The sequence below is a fragment of the Cheilinus undulatus genome, linkage group 8, assembly GCF_018320785.1.
Source record: "Cheilinus undulatus linkage group 8, ASM1832078v1, whole genome shotgun sequence".
Classification (NCBI taxonomy): domain Eukaryota; kingdom Metazoa; phylum Chordata; class Actinopteri; order Labriformes; family Labridae; genus Cheilinus; species Cheilinus undulatus.
Window position 1 is genome coordinate 45,217,888 of NC_054872.1, and position 16,490 is coordinate 45,234,377.

Sequence of the window (16,490 nt, forward strand, 5' to 3'; positions counted from 1 at the left end):
TCAAACCTTTGAATGCACCAGTCTTAAAGAGGATGAAATGTTACTTTAAATATGTACTTTTTAGTGATGGACTGTTGATGAGCCTGTGTTATTTTAATTGCCGCATGTTCGTTTTTATAATTTCTATTGTATAATTTTACATCTTCCTGCCCACAGACTACAGATGTAAATTAGCTTTACAGCTAACTCTGGCTCAGAGGTTGTGTGGTGCATGGCCCCGGTTAAATTAACTAATAAACGAAACTAAACTAAAATCTGATTTGTAAAGATGAACTCAACCACATTTCATCATACAAGAAGATGAAAGAACAGCAATGAAGGCTTTACTTAGTGGAGAAGTTGTTTTTGCACTCCTTCTGGCTTCTGAATGATATTGTGATAGTTGCAGAGCTAGTTTCAGCTGTACTGTAGTCGGTTTACAATGGCTGCTGATGGAGCCATACGCTCTGATGCATCCACAGCTGCAGCTTTATTGGAACTGGACAACATTTCTTCATTAAAAGAAGAACTAAGAATTGCACTGAAAGCTTTCTTGACTGAAAAGGAAGTGTTGGCTCCTCCTGACCAGCTTTATTAATGGTTAGCAATTGTGGCAGTTACTGTCATATGCTGCATCACTCTGATCGGCCGATTATGAACAAGTGACAGAATGTTGGTCTGATTCCTCTCTGGGATTTTTTTAAAGGTTCTGCCCTTCCCATGCACTTTCAGTGGGTGGTTGTCCAGATTGATGTGAGACATTTCTCATGCAAATGGACATGTGAAACAGTCCAACTGGTGTGTAAGGGTTAAGTTACTGTTCCAAGAACTGAACCTAGCAGAGTGAGGCAGCTTTTAGATTCTACACTTCTCACCTGTGGAAAAACTACCAAAGGACCTGACCTCAAATTTCCACATACAGCGAATGCGCCACGAAAACGCTGGCGAATCATACCACAGAGCACATTGCTCCCTCTCTAGTCTATCAGAGCATTTCCACAGCTGGCGCACCTGACCAGTAGCGATGCGGACTGGACCGACACTTTGCTCTGCTTCATTCAAGATACGTCGCAGGTCTATTTTCTATAAGCTCCAAAAGAGGAAGTCACAAGTGTAGAATACCTGGTTCTTTCAAAATACAACACAATGCATGGACTCCTGATTGTAAATCATCACTATATCAACATTACGTCTCATCCTGCAGCGAGAGCAAAGGGTCACCGAGAGGTCAGTGGGTCACAGAGCTACAACGACGCCATTGATGAAGAAAAGTTAACTTTTGGGGATATTTAGCCAAAGAATTTTACATAAAACCACAGATCTTTTAAGTAAACATTAATCTTTTGACTTCCTAATTTACTCACCCAATGGCGTAAGCAATAGTATCAGGGACTTCGACCAGAAAGGATGATAAATTTGGCCCCAAAGGTAAAATAGTCTGCTGTTGACATATTATTCCTGCGTGAACTCACAGTTCTCCCGTAATCTCTTCCTGCTGATCAGGGCTGTGAGCTGCGGTGCAGCGCTCTAGAATCGCTTCCAGTGGGCGAAGTAGCTCACCTTCGTCCAGACCAAACCTGCGGCACTTCGGTGCACAGCGCAGTCGTCCTACGCGGGTGAGGCTCTCTACATGAGTCAATTCCAATTTTTTTTTCTAACATTTTTTTTCTCTGCAGTCAGTCTCTAATCAATTAATCTAACTGATTATAGGCTTTGTAGTTAATCAATTGCATATGTGTCAATAATTTAAGAAAGATTAAAATATCGATAGATTACAGGATAATAGTAGCAAAACAATCTGAAGGGACATGCTTCTGGATGGCATCAAAACTTTCTACTATCTTTTGAAACAGGATAAGTAGAGTCTAAGACCAATCATCCACTTATGGATCTAGGATGGTGTTAATCTGTAGAATATGAATTTTATGCGCAAAATATAAAAAAAAAATGAAAACATAGAGAACTTTTGCATGTGTTTAAATTAAAGTTGCAAAGCTACTTTAGCCCTTTGTGTGATGGCAACAGAGTGCAATGAATCAGCATTTTTTTGTTTTTTCACCCTTGTGATTAATTGAGATGAATAGAACATTTTAACAGCACTTATTGTTATCTTTTGCTCAATTCCTGTAAAAATTGATCTGGGGGTGCAGGTGGCAGAATGGATAAGGCGCATGCGCCCCATGTACGCGGGTGGCCCGGACTCGAATCTGGCCTGAGGCCCTTCACCGCATGTCTCTCCCCACTCCCCTAGCTGTTTCCAACTCTATCCACTATCCTCTCCTCTATCAAACAAAGGCACAAAATGCCCAAAAATAAACCTTTAAAAAAAAAATTGATCCGATACTTTAATCAACTTTGCAAGTGGTAAGTTGTTCTTTTGTTTCTTTATTTCTGCTGAATATCATTTCCTTAATTTCATTTTATCTTGTATTTTACAATATGTCATTTTGTCTTCTCTCTGCAGTCTTTAATGCTAATCCTATCGTTATAAATGTTCTCTTTGTCACTCTGTAAACCACTTTGTGTTGCTCCATGTATGACTGGTACTTATGAATTTGCCTTCCCTTTCCTCATCATAAATTTTTTTATACACTATATTTGACAGTAATATATCTTTGAATTGATAAAAATAGACATTTGGTAGAACAGGCAGTTCAATAATTACCTGACTTTTCTGGTCTGGACTCCTTCACCACAGTTCTCTTTCAAGTCCACATTGCTGACTTTCCACACGCTCCATGGCTCGGCCACCCACACATACTGATTACAGTCACTTTGACACGGCACCACCTCGTACACCTGAGGACAGAATAACCTGATTTAAATGCTTAACAGTTTTCTGATGTGATTTAAAGTAGCAGCAGTTCAGAGGCAGCGCTGTGATAGTTTTACTCCTAAGTGTTCTTACTCTGAGAGAAGCAGCAGACGATTAGGCCAAATAAAGATATTATCTTCATTGTCATGAAAGAAATCAGAAGACAGCGGCCTCTTAAATCTTATTTTTATAAATTTTTCATCTCAGCCAAGTTTTGTCAGTGAAGTTTTGCCTAATGCGCAGTGATGTTTTGGCTCAGCTCTCTGAGGTTTTACTCTGCCAACGAGATTATTTCTGCCCTCAGAGCAGCTCCGCCTGGGAGAAATGTCTGTCTAAATAAAACTCCAATCTGACAGCAGTTTGTTTATTTACAGTGAGGATATTGTGAGTGTATACATCTATCTGTCACTGACCCACTGACATCAGTGACATTTAACATCTGCGGTTACATTACAAATGGCTGAAGAGAGCAACTCTTACCTGGGCCTGCAGCGGGAGTCATCCAGCGAGCATTGAGGTGGATTAAAAGGAGACAGATGGATTAATGAGCACATGCCAACTGTTCATATAGTGCACAACCTATGATTAATGCAACATCCCACAGGACATAATCAGAAAAGCCTCTGGCATAAATACCTGGGTGAATGTAGTTGATACACACACACACACACACACACACATGCTGCTAGGCGTAGATCCCCACCACCCTAATCTCTATCTGCTGATATTCACAGGCCTGGAAAGCATTTCATTTCTGCAAATCATGGAAACCTTAAGGAATCAACTGGCACACATTGGGGCATTAATATGGTGGATGGGATCCATTTATAGCACACATTGCTTTTTGCACTGTTGCTGCTCAGCAAAAAATGAGTGCAGCAATAATGAGGGGAAGGTAAAGGAAACTCTGCAGATTCAAGCTCATCATTCATTAATAATGGATTCCTTTCTCCCTCTCCAGTGCTTGATTCTTCACACTGTGTATCACACACTCCAGATAAGTCTAAATATACTGTAGTAGCAAGTCATACATATTCAAGAACCAGTGGTGAGTAGAAAGAACATTACTCTGCTGCTCAGACACAACTTCACCATTTATACTCTGCAGCCATTTTCTTCTGACATCAAGCTCAAGGTGGGCAGCTGTTGTAATGTTGAACTGCACGGTTTAGGGCTAGCATCCATTCATTCATTATCAATAGCTGCTATGCTGTTCAGGGTTATGGAAGCCTTGAATCATTCCTGCCAGAAGGCCTATTTTTCCAGGATTTTTTTGCTGTATTCTAAGGCAACCAGCCACCCATTTCACATTTCTTATTTTTCCCAGGAAACACTCTTAATCATCATGGCCCCACTACAAATAGGCTGATTCATATGAATGGATTTATATGTATTGTATGTTTGTCTGGTGATACTAAAAGTTGCCAGATTGTGTTTGAATCACTTCACATACAGACGATCCAAAACCACTGACAGTTTCAACCTTTCTGCAATGTGACCTGGCAACCCACAACCTGCTTCACAGGAAGAGCTGAACTCTGCAGGAGCAGACGGATGAGATGAAAGCTGCATGAAGGCGAAACTAGCTGAAAATGACAGGACAGGACAGCGCTCTGTGTTCATTTATCCGTCTGCACTTTTTTTCTGTATCATCACAATACTTTATCATGTTATTTATATTTTATGCAAGATGGGGGTCCATGCAAGAGGGGAATATGATATGGGAGCTCATTAAGTTTAGGAACACCTGGGCTACCTGATAGTACTGTAAGCTCCACACTGGTTGAACACTAATGTTAGCTGTCACAGTGGCAGACTTAGGATTAAAAAAGGGCACCTGATGTACACAGTGGGGGACACCTGTGCAAAAAAATGTGCCCAATATTTAACATGGAATAGTTACAAGACTTCTATAAGATTCAACATTTTTTTAGAATGATTTTATCTTCTAGAACTAAAACAAAGATGATGAACTATGAACTATTTAATCATTCATTTTGTGCACAATGTGCACAAGAGAGGATGTTAGTGAAAACTGACATTTTTCCAAGGAAATTACAGCACTTAATAGTACTTGCTACACTTTTGGACATGAGCCTTTTAAGGTCTTGTCACCCTGCTTAATGAAATGAAATCCTGGAGGGTATCTTATCAGTTATTGTCCACTGGAAAAGCAATTTATCACTTTTTTCGGTTTAAAAGGAACCCTTGGGGGTACTTAGTTAAATTTTGAGCACTAAATTGGGCACTCTGTAAAGTTTTGTCCACTAAAAAAGACACTTAAGAGGGCATTTAGCATGTTAATTAACCTTTAGAGGCATCAAACAGGGCACGTCTGTGGCAATTTTTCAAACATTAGAGTACCGGAGGGGGGTAACTGCCCCCTGCCCCCCTCTCTGTGTCCAACAGTGAGCTGCCATCATTGAGCTTTCTGTGCACTTCATTTATTCTTTTTGAGTTATAAATAAGATTCCTAAAAACTTAAAAATTTAATTGAAAAAAAAAAAAAATCAGTAAATTGTAAATTTGTACATGATGCCTGGGGAAGCATTGAATGCTATAACCACCTCTGGGGATGGTGGTCTTTTGGGGTCATGGGCTGAAAGTCAGGGAGCCCCTGCTCTAGACCAGTGGTGCTCAACCATGTCCTGTACTGGAGCAACATGAGTAAAACAGTTTTCCAGGAGTCACAATTAAAAAGAGTCTGTTTCTTTCTGAAACAGTAATTAAATTCAGAGCATATTAAGGAATGAAAAGCATGATGAATTCTGCAGTTAGAAATGGACATTGCTGATTTTTACCGATGCTGATATCCTTAATGATCTTAATGATCGAGTCCTTACCAATACCATCACAGATACTTGCAAACATGAGATGATAATACACTTTCATTTGAAGTAAAGCTTGTGTTAAGACAAAAATAGGTTGCAAATCAAGATTTTTTAGATAATGGATTTTGCATGAAAGGAGAAAACACTTAACTATGGCTACTCTGAGAGAAGGATAACTGTCTCACAGCAGCAGCTAAGTTGACAAGGACTTTTTTTTAACCTAAAGCCTGTCAGGAAGTACTGCATATTGGTTCTGTTTGTATGTTTGCCCACCAGATTTTCAAGTTTTTGAAAAGTAATTTTTAACTGGATGGTTTCAGATAAATTGTGATTATTGGTTGACAAAGGAATTAATCATTCTACTGATTATGTTTCAAATGTTGGGATTTTGTACTTGTTGAATGTAGGACTTAAAAGAAACACAACTAGTCCATAAAGAGCCACAGGAGCCACAAGCTGAGTGTCAGAGCTCTAGACTTTCAATGTCTATTGTTAGCTCAGCTGCCAACTGCTTAAGAAAAAGTGGAGTCATCTCCTTTTCAGACTCTTTTGAACTTTTAAACACATTTCAGTGTTTGAGCTTCCCACCCTGATCGTGATGTTGAGTAAAATGGACACTGAGTAATTATGCGACTTTTAACCCTTCAAGCCCTAAGGTATTTTTAGCCATTTTGTCTCACCTGAACTCTTTGTCAGACAAAGCTTGTGAAACACCAACCCTTTTAAGAATATGTGTGCTGCACACTTGAATCTTAAAATCGTTATGGGACTATAAAGACAAAAGAAAAAACTAAACAGGGATTAAAACTCAAAGATTGTTATGTGCAACACACAGTAAACAATAATGACTAAGACTTTTTTGCGCAAACTGCTTTGTGCCAAAAAAGATAAAAAAATCATTCTGTGACAAAACCTCTTTAAAATATTGACTTATTAAAAAAAAAAATCCTTGCACTTCTTTGTATCGTCTCTATTTATGCCATTATTCATAGCAGTTCCTGTCTGCAGAGACACAGAGGGCCACATCACAGGCTCTCTGTCTCTCTTTCTCTCCATTATTAGCCACTTAGGCCATCTCATCATGGATCTGTTGTCATAGATGCAGTTTGACAAAACATGATGCAATGATGGAACTATAAAGGTATTTAGTACTAAATCTGCTGATGTGGATTTGATCTTTAAATAACCAGGAAAGTCACAGAGTTCCAGGCTTGCTAGAAAATATTCTGTTAGGAATTTAAAGGCATGGCATCATTGGAGCGGCACAATAGCTTGGTTTCAAAAGTTATTTAAGTTTTAATAACCTCTGTCTCTTATTGTTGTATACGAAAACGCCAGCTTGAGAGGGTTAAACTTTTACTTTTTACCTGATTGATATGATCCAGTTTGGGACACGGCCGTCCACCGTTGTAAGGTTTCTCTCTAAGCCACTTGGAGCGAACTTTGACCCCGCTGCCACACGACTTGCTGCAGCGTGACCAGTTGGACCATTCACTGAGTTTACAGTCTGAGGGACAGGGGATGATGCACGCCTCCTCGATATATCCTGAAAAAGGGAACAAAAAAGACATTTTAAGGAAATCAAATCACTTTTCTTGGCTGCTGTTTCACTTTTTGTCCTCAGAGCGGCAAAGTGAAAAGGAGGATTATTTAGCACCATGAGATTTACAGACATATCAGGAGAAGTACTGGAAGACTGAACAATGACTTGCTATATTTCATGCTTTTTCAATTAATTACCAGACAGCATACTGTACTCTGTTATTAATAATTGCTCAAGGGGAGGACATTTGCCATAAAATGTATTCTAAGAAATTATCTTTGCCATCAGCAGGGTCCCAGACTTTTAGCCTCCAGTTGGAGATGGCTGCTTCAGAAAGAAATTGCTTTGGCTGGAGTCCCTGGGAAGAACCTTGCTTTTTCTTATCTAATATGAAACTACATTTGTCCAAATTCCCGAAGGTTATTTTTTTCTTTTGGACCTAACAAACAAACCTTAAAGTTCAAGACGTCTTTAAAAGCTACATGGGTAAAAATACCCTGCAGTAAGAGGACCGCAAACTATTAACTGATGCTTCACAAAATCATCTAAATCCACCTATTGATTTTCAGCCCCATGGAATGGAGACAGGGTCCACATACAAAGCCCCAATTTTATGCTGTGTTATATAAAAGTCTAAGAATCTGCTGAGGCAGTTTGGGCATGTCTGGCTGCCGGCTTCATTATTTCAATCTATTTTTCCTCAGCTCACAGGGTCATGACATATTTAGCAGGGCTGGTTAAAGCATCTTGTTATTCCAGTTTTCCCGTCTCTGGGAGGTGATTCCTCTTTTTCTGGCTCCGCACACAAGCCAAGGTTCAGTCAAATTTGTTGTAAGACATTATTTTGCTGCACCTTTGGCCTCTAGCATTTGAATAAGCGTATTATTCATAGATTTCCCCAGTGGAGCAGAGGGGTTCTAATACATTTTCAGGTTTATGTAACAGCACAGGCATGAAAATTAGTTTAGCCTTTGATTAAGAAATCGATAAGGTGAATGAGGCGAGAAAGTGGAGTGTCTGACTCAGTGCCTAACCACTTCCTCTTTCAGATGTCAGCTCTTTCAGACTGCTTTTAGTAAAGAGCGGCATGTGGAGCTACAATGACTGACGGCTTCCCTAAAAGCATACTGCCCTCAATTTTGGATAACAAGCTTCAGAGGAGTCCCACAGAGGCCGGTCAGTCCTTGCAAATCAATTTTGTCAAGGTGTATCAGAGGATTTTTTTTCAACCTTGGCAAAGTCTTACTGAGACAATATAATATTATGTGGCAAAAATCGTTTTTCAAACCGACAGGCTGAGCTGCACAGTAAAACAACAGAGATCCACTTCTGTTCACAGAAGCCTCTGAGTGTCTGAATTTGTCCCGAGATTGATTCGAACAACTTACGACCCATTTTCAAAAGCCAGGTCAGGTCAGGGTCAAACCAGGACTTCACAGAAACAGAAAAAATACTGCTCTCAGCTGTGCTGACGTGGACGAGTTCCTGAAGGCACAACTGAGAAGAAGAAATGCAATTCACAAAGTCCAATTTGTGTTTCTATTAATGCATTTTAAAGCTTCCCAGATTACATGACAATGAAAAGAAAGCATTCAACAATGATACAGCATGATAGAAATATGTAAAGTTAGCACAGTGACTGTGACTGGCCATTAATTAACAAGGAAACAACATATTGAGGACTCCCGTTTGATCCACTGCAATAAGAGAAATACCCCAATAAAAATGGAGGGAAACCATTATTACTAAAACTTAAAAGAAACAGGTTTAGACATCTACCAAGACACTGAGCAATAAAAGCTGAAAAAGAGGCTGCAGAACACCATTAACGATTAGCTGTACAAGCTAATGAGCTTCACTCGAAAGCAGAGTGAAGAACATTAGACCAGGGCTAAGACATGGCCAACTTGGACCAGATTCACTGCTAGAGATAATCAGAAAGAAATCATTAAGTTATGAAGCAGAGGGGAGAATCAAGTTATCATAGAGATGCTAAAGCTACATATGAAGCTACACGACAAGTTAGTGGACTTGGAGAGTCAAACCAGACATAGAAATGTCAGGATTTAAGGGATGCCCAAGAAGTCCGAGAAGGAGTCCCAAACGATGCTTACATTTGTGGAAAATCTTGGACTTTGAGAAGATGCTAGAATATTCCCAACGAAGCCACATATGCATAGGCAGAAAATACAAACTCCACACAGACAGGCCTGTCTGACAGGGATTAGAACCAGGAACTTTCTGAGTGTGGCAACAGCGCTATTTTCTGCACCATCATGCAAAGCTATTTAAACAAAGGAAAAATCCAAAGTTATTAGTATAAGGCCTTACATCTACTGATTATTTCATGGTACTTAAAAATGTATGGGATTTTATGGATCAACCTCTACATCAGAGGTGTCCAAATGTGGCCTGCTGCCCATTTTTGCCCCCCCCAAATTCTTTAAAGTAAATGAAATATGGCCCTCATTAGAACCTGAAGCTTGTGCTAGACTGTATTATTGTTCTTAGTTTGATGCTTATACTGTAAACAAACATTTTGACAAGAAGGCTTTATTGATGTTTTTATGGGACTAAATTGAGACAACACTATAAACAACCAAAAAAATAAAGCTATCTTCATTAATAATAGCCTAATGCTGACCAGCCCTCCCATCCCCTGAAATCTGACTGGCCTCCCCAGAGTCCTTAAAATGATTGGCTATTTGTCTTGTTAGCCATCAACTAGCCATTTAGCCATACCCAATCACTGAGCACATCTTAACCCCTTAGTTCCCAACCTGGGGACCAGGACTCCCTTAGGGGAGCGCCAAAGATTTCAGAGATTTCAGGGAGGCTGCGATGGCCTGTCTGCTCTGAGGTTGTTAAAATCAGGATCACTCTGACTATCATGATAAAACCCATATGAAAGGTTCATACCAAGGTCTTTTGCTAATAACACTTGTGGTTTGGGCTATTGTATTTGGCTTTAAACATTGAAAACAATTCAAATTTATGTGTATTTTCGACAGAAATATGTTACTTTTTTGTGTGGGTCCTGGGGGACCACAGCTCTTATTAGATATGTAAAGGGGGGGGGGGGGGGCGGCTCAATGGAAAACAATGGAAAACAATGGAACTCAATGGAACCACTGTCTCAACCTACATTAGCTCAGTGTTACTAACTTTACTATCCTCAAGGTGGGGTATATGAGAGTGGCTCCACCATCCTTGTATATTTCTTTATGTAGAGTTCTGTCGATGCCCAGATGGCAACCAAACATTTTGTGACTTTGTCTCCATTTTCCACTCGTCTTCACAACCTAGAGTATAACACGCCCAATGGAAAAAAGTTGGACACCCCTTCCTTAAATGGACAATAATGTAACAGTCCCACAGCAATAAACAAAGCCTTAAATACTGTCAGTAAGATTTTTATGCCCACACAGATCCACTTTTTCTAAATCCTCAGGTTATGAAGTTTATTAACTTGTTTTACTTAAAAGCAGAGCTAATGATGTTCAGGGTGAAATCAAAGTTACTCCCTGACTGTACCATAGCTAATTCAGAGTAATTTGCAAGTTTACTGTACAAACATTTAAAAATAGGCATTAAAAGGAGATGTGTATTTATTGTTTGGGTTAAACACTGGAAGAAGCCAATGTACATTTACAAAGCCATTTTTACTTAATTCATATCTATTTTTCCCATCAAAAGCGGTATAATGTTGATATTTCCCTTCCTCCTTACCATATCAGCCATCATGCCCTTAGCGTTCAGTTATTCAGCCAATAAAAACAAAAAGAAACAAACAAACAGAAGAACGAAAATATCCACTCCAACATACAAGCACACATACACAAGACCCAGAGACAGGCCCAGAGAAAATATGTTAAGAGGGAAAAAGTTGCTACAATGATGCAATGACAACCATTAGGTAAAACAGCACATGGTGCATGATCTTACTGTAACATTAAAGCCATTACAAGTTTCCAATGTACTGTTCAAATGTCTTCTTGGAGTCTAAATAGGTATGTGACTTATTCTGCAATGGTATTTTTAAATATTGTGAGTGTGATTAGTTTAATTGTTGTTTGTTTGCACTTTTAGAAGCTATTATCTTCAATTGATAAGACTTATGCCTATATAACAACTTTATTTCTGTCCATGCCAGCTCATTCACTGCCTAATACAGTGGGTGTCCAAACTTTTTCAACTGAGGGCCAAATATAGAAATTTATGAGAATGGTGGGGTCACTTTCAATTACCACACCGTGAGGATATCAAAGTTAGAAACCAATCTAATGTAGATGAGGATATTCTTAGTGATAGAGTGTGCTCACATGGCTCGTTAGTGGTTGACAAGGCAAACAGTCAATCAATTTAAGGATTCTGGGGAGGCCAGTCAGATTTCAGGGGGCCCTGATTGGCCCTGGCTCCCACTGGCTGCACACCTGGAATGCTATTGGGGCTGCTATTTGCTTCAGTGATTAATTAGGGTGTTATAAATCAAGAGTTGTCCTAGCTCAGTCACCAATTTAAAAACACAGCAATCAATTCTTCCTTTCAAAATTTTTGTTTACAGAATTAACAGGGTAGTACCGCCTTGCACTGAAACTAAGAAGTACAATACAGTCAAGGAAAAGCTTCATGTTCTAATGTGGGCCGTATTTCATTTTATTTTCAAAATTTGCTGTGGGCAAATCAAAAAGTGGACCACAGGCCACATTTGACCTCCAGGCCATAGTTTGGACACCCCTGGCCTAATACATGATTGGTGACTTATTTTAAACTGTACTGTGTATAATTATTGTATTTTGTATGATAATTGCATAAAAATACAGCCACTAAATACTGCTTCTAACACTACCCCTTTAAAGCCTATTGTATCATATTTGATAAATGATAAATGATAAAAATGGCCTGTTGTGGACTATCAGTTGCCAAAAATGCCTAATGTATCAAATGTGATACAAAAGAAAAAAGTGAAATTTTATGACAATTTTATGAAATTTATGACATTTTATGACAATAAATATTTCATTTTCAAATACTTATTTTTTCTAGCTTTTATTTGAGCATTCAGACTTTGACGTTGGTATCCATCAGTAGAGTCACACTGCTGGATTAAAAGAGAATTGTGCTCTTCATGCCGCAGAATAACAGACGGACTAAATGTCAGGAAATCTAATCATAGGTGCAGATAACCCAGACCTGACCTTATTGTTTTTTAAAGTTGAGTCTCTGTGCTTTCATTTTTGAGCTGTGTCATCGACATAGAGGAACGCGGGGGAATCACTGCAGACAGTGAACCTTACCTGGGTTTTTCCTGGCTAAAAATAAGGCTGAACCTTTTTTACAATGTAGTCTACATCTGTCTTTGTGTACATACTGGCCCATAAGACAGACACGCAGGTGGGTAACGTGTCCAACAAAAAGTTCCAAGAAAACTTCTGCAGGCTGTAAGAATTATTTGCAACAATTTAGCAATAGTATTTATGGGACTATTGTTGCATTAAATCCTTGTCAGCATACATCAACTATTATTATGTTTTATGTCATTTAAGTTTTCTTTGTTGGGTGTTTCATCTTCTTTTGTTAATATTTTGGCTGGTGTCAGTTTTAGAACCAGACTGCTCTGTGGGAAATACAGAGAACTTTTTATGAACCCAGTCTGTTACTGTATTTTCAAGGAGCTAACTGGACTGATTAGAATACAGTGCAGCTGCTGCCACATTTCTGTATTGCCATAACTGCAGTTAGAAATGATAAATTCATGAAATGCTGCCCTTGGAAGACGGTGTTCTCCATAAAGCTGCACATCTAACTCTGATGAGAACCAGGGGTGGCATGAAATTAGGAGGAGGCGGCGGCCTCCAAGTAGAGAAAAACCCTGACCTCATGCAGTTTCTGCTGAGCTGCCCTTTAAGTTCTACCGCTGCTTTTTAGGGATGCATTCTTTCAGTCTTATAGTCCAAGGTTGTTTTTCAGGAACCCATTAGGTACAGAGAGACCTTCTACTTTCCAAAATTGGGGAGTAGCATTAAAATAGAGACAAAGCAGCAGAATGTTGAAAACACTAACTCATAAAGCTTTTCAGCGAGTCTTTGGGACTGCTGGCTGGGCTTTTCTTCCCTCTTTGATAACTCAGGGACACAATAATAATGTTTCCTTTAACAATGACAGAGTGGTCTGCTGGAAATGTTTTAATATCCAGCTTAAGGTGAGTGATAACCTTGATAATTGTTCTTCCTTTATGAGAACAAACAAGTGACTCATTAGGACTGATAAAAGAGCTGATGCTGGATGGAAGTCCAAAGAAACAAAGCGCAGAATTTTGGCATTGAACGGCCAAATCCAATTTGTATTACAAAGTAATAGATCCTAAATCTATTCATTACATTGGCCTGTGAAGTTTCTTAATGTTGCAGTAATGTTCAAGCTACTTTTCAGCTACTTTTATCCTAATTCCTTCTTGCTACCAAACTGAATTATTGCCAAAGTCATGCTTGTATGAGTCTGTTTGTTTATGCTCTTTGTGTGCATGTTTCTGCAGAGCTTTAGACCTCTGTTGTCAAAGGTTGTAGCCTTTCTTTCCCAGAAACACAACTATGCAATATAGATAATTGCAGCTAAAACCTGGGCTTTAGATTTGGCTCAGCTAAGGAGGACAGCTGAAGGATGATCTCGCGGTCCACACCACAGGTTCTGAACTGAGCAGTTTGAGTCTTTCGAGCTAATATGATTAGAAAAATAAAAAGTCTACTTAATCCCGTCAGGAGCAGACTCCCTGGCACGCTCAGGCACCGAGTAATGTGCAGTGACATAATGATCACATCCACACGTGTCTGCACGCTGGCACACTCTGACCTGACCTCCTTACACTGTGCCGGCCCCTGAATCCAGATCAGCATCACTGCAGCAACACCTTGCTGAGTTCTGCACAGCCCCTGAAAGCTGCACCTTTGACCTCACACTGTATGCTCCAAGTTCGAGTCCAGTCGCTGTAAATCCCTCTCGCTGTCACCTTCAGCCCAGCCAGAGTGCGAGGGCTGCAGCACCTCAGCCTGCAGTTCACTTGCAGTTCAACTGACATAAACTCTTAAGGTGCCAGGCTCTCAGAAAGGCTTTTGGATTTAGTCCAAGTGGGAGATCACTCCTACTGCCTTTATAAGTCAACTTGTAACCTGGCACAAACTCCTGCTCTAGATCCTGAAGCATTTATCACAGCTGCACAAAGGTTCCCTCTAACATCTGACTGCTCTATTGCTCCACAAATCTTAACAATTCCACCACCCGATCAGCTCCTTTTCCTCCCAAAGATAACTAAGACGAGCATTAAACCGCCGCTGTAAACAGACAGGCTTCTCACAACCGCCACAATCAATTATGTTGATGCTTATAACATAAAAAGGCAAAGATATGTGCGCTTAATCTGTACTTTGCTATGAATCACTGCACGGTAATGCTCTGCTGTTATTTTCTCTTCGCACGTACAGGAAGCAGCTGGTGTTTCTAGTATGCTGGCACAATATTAAGACCTAAAGAGCTTCAAGGGCTAAACTGACAGAAACATAATGGAAAGCACTCACAAACTATGGCAAGTATAAAAAGTAGTGACTAAGATTGATCATCTGCTGCTCAGGGATCCATTTGCTAAATTCAGAAACTTTCCAAACTCAATTGCTTTTTTTCTTTATTTAGTTTTGTTGAGACTGTTTAGAAAGGTACATTTGTGTTTTCTTATATGTGGCTGCTTTAAATGTCCACATTATACTTCAACGGTAAATTATCTAAAGTGTTGACACCGAAAAAGGACATATGACTTTGGTTTGTCGTACCAAGACCAGTCTTTAAAAACTTTCACTTCTTTTGGCTTCTTATTTTTGCATTATGAGGAAGCACTTGTGGTATATTAACCAGGACATGTGTTTACAATTTGTACATGTGTTTTTGAATGTATCTGTAACTATTTTAACCATGTTGTACATGTTTTTAATCTTGTATTGCAGGGGTCATCAAGTACATTTGCACAAGGGCCAGATTTAATCTTCACAGAGACTCTGGGGGCTGGACTAAAAAATAAATATTTTGGCCTTATTAACATATTATTGTAATAGTATTTGTATTTCCTTTCAAATCCCAAAAATGGACCCCTGAAAACCCAGGAAAATGGTCGCTCCCCAATTGTAAAGACAATATGAACTAATTTTTCACACTTTTTAACCGCTTTTCACTGCTCCATTCAGCCATTTTTGTAACCTTTTCTTGCCACTTTCAACCCTTTTTTTTCATTTTTGACAATTTTCGCTCATTTTGCCACTCATTAATCCTTTTGCCACTTTCCTGCCAATCATTGTCCCTATGTGCTACTTTTTAATCCCTTTTCACTACCCTGACAGGCTTTATTTGCTATAAGTTTGCCACTTTAATCTAATTCTTCATACCTTTTCCCCCTTTCACCTCTCTAACCCAATTTTTCCCATTCTTTAATCCCTTTATACAAATTTTCTTTCATGTTTTATCCCCTTTGCGGCACTCTTTTATACATTTTTGCCACTTTTTAACCCTTTTCACCACTTTATTCGGCCATTTTTGCAACATATCCACCAGTCTTCACCTATTTTTTAAAAATCTAATTTTTATATATTTACTAATAATATCTTACAGGTGAATTTTTTGTAAAAACAGATCAAATGTCAAGTATTTTTACAACTATTTCAGTATTAATCATTTTGGAGTAGATTTAACAACTGAAGTCAAAAGATACCCATAAAATTACAACATGTTCTTTTCTGCCTTTCTGAATTTAATGATCTTCTGGGGACAGGACAGGAAGCTTTGGGGGGCCTGATATGGCATTCGGGCCGCCAGTTAATGATCAGTGCTGTATTGTATTGTATTGTATTGTGTCGTTGCAGGGCACCCCTGGAAAAGAGACCTTGGTCTCAGTGGGTTTTCCCCTGTTAAAATAAAGGATAAATAAAATAAAATAAATAATGAATAAATAATAATAAAGCTAAATAATAATAAATAATAATAATAAATAACCTCGAGTTTGAGTCAAGTCCCTAGTGTTCAAGTCCGAGTCAGGAAAGACAAATCTGAGTAAAGTCCGAGTCAAGTCCTCTTTACCTGAGTCCGAGTCCAAGTCGAGTCCCCATTACCCGTGTTCAAGTCCTAGACGAGTCCCCAATACCTAAAACCTAGAGCAAAATTAAATGAAGTTATCAATCATTTTTATGGCATTCCAGTTTTCCAGGTGGGTTATGCTGATATATTTGATTAATGGATGAATTTCTTCAATTTTTTATTCTAAAGGACAAAGGGAGCTGTTACACTC

At 39.1% G+C, this 16,490-nt stretch overlaps 1 protein-coding gene across 2 annotated transcripts in view; it reads right to left on the bottom strand.

Moving 5' to 3' along the window:
* The window catches only part of LOC121513348 (thrombospondin type-1 domain-containing protein 7A), a 365,219-nt gene that overhangs the window by 103,325 nt on the left and 245,404 nt on the right, over positions 1–16,490 (bottom strand). For both annotated transcript variants that reach the window (XM_041793044.1, XM_041793043.1), the window contains 3 exons: positions 6,993–7,171; positions 3,275–3,280; positions 2,645–2,778 (listed from right to left, as the gene is read on the bottom strand). In XM_041793044.1, coding sequence (XP_041648978.1) covers positions 2,645–2,778; positions 3,275–3,280; positions 6,993–7,171 — 319 coding nt within the window. The remainder of the gene's footprint in view (positions 1–2,644; positions 2,779–3,274; positions 3,281–6,992; positions 7,172–16,490) is intronic.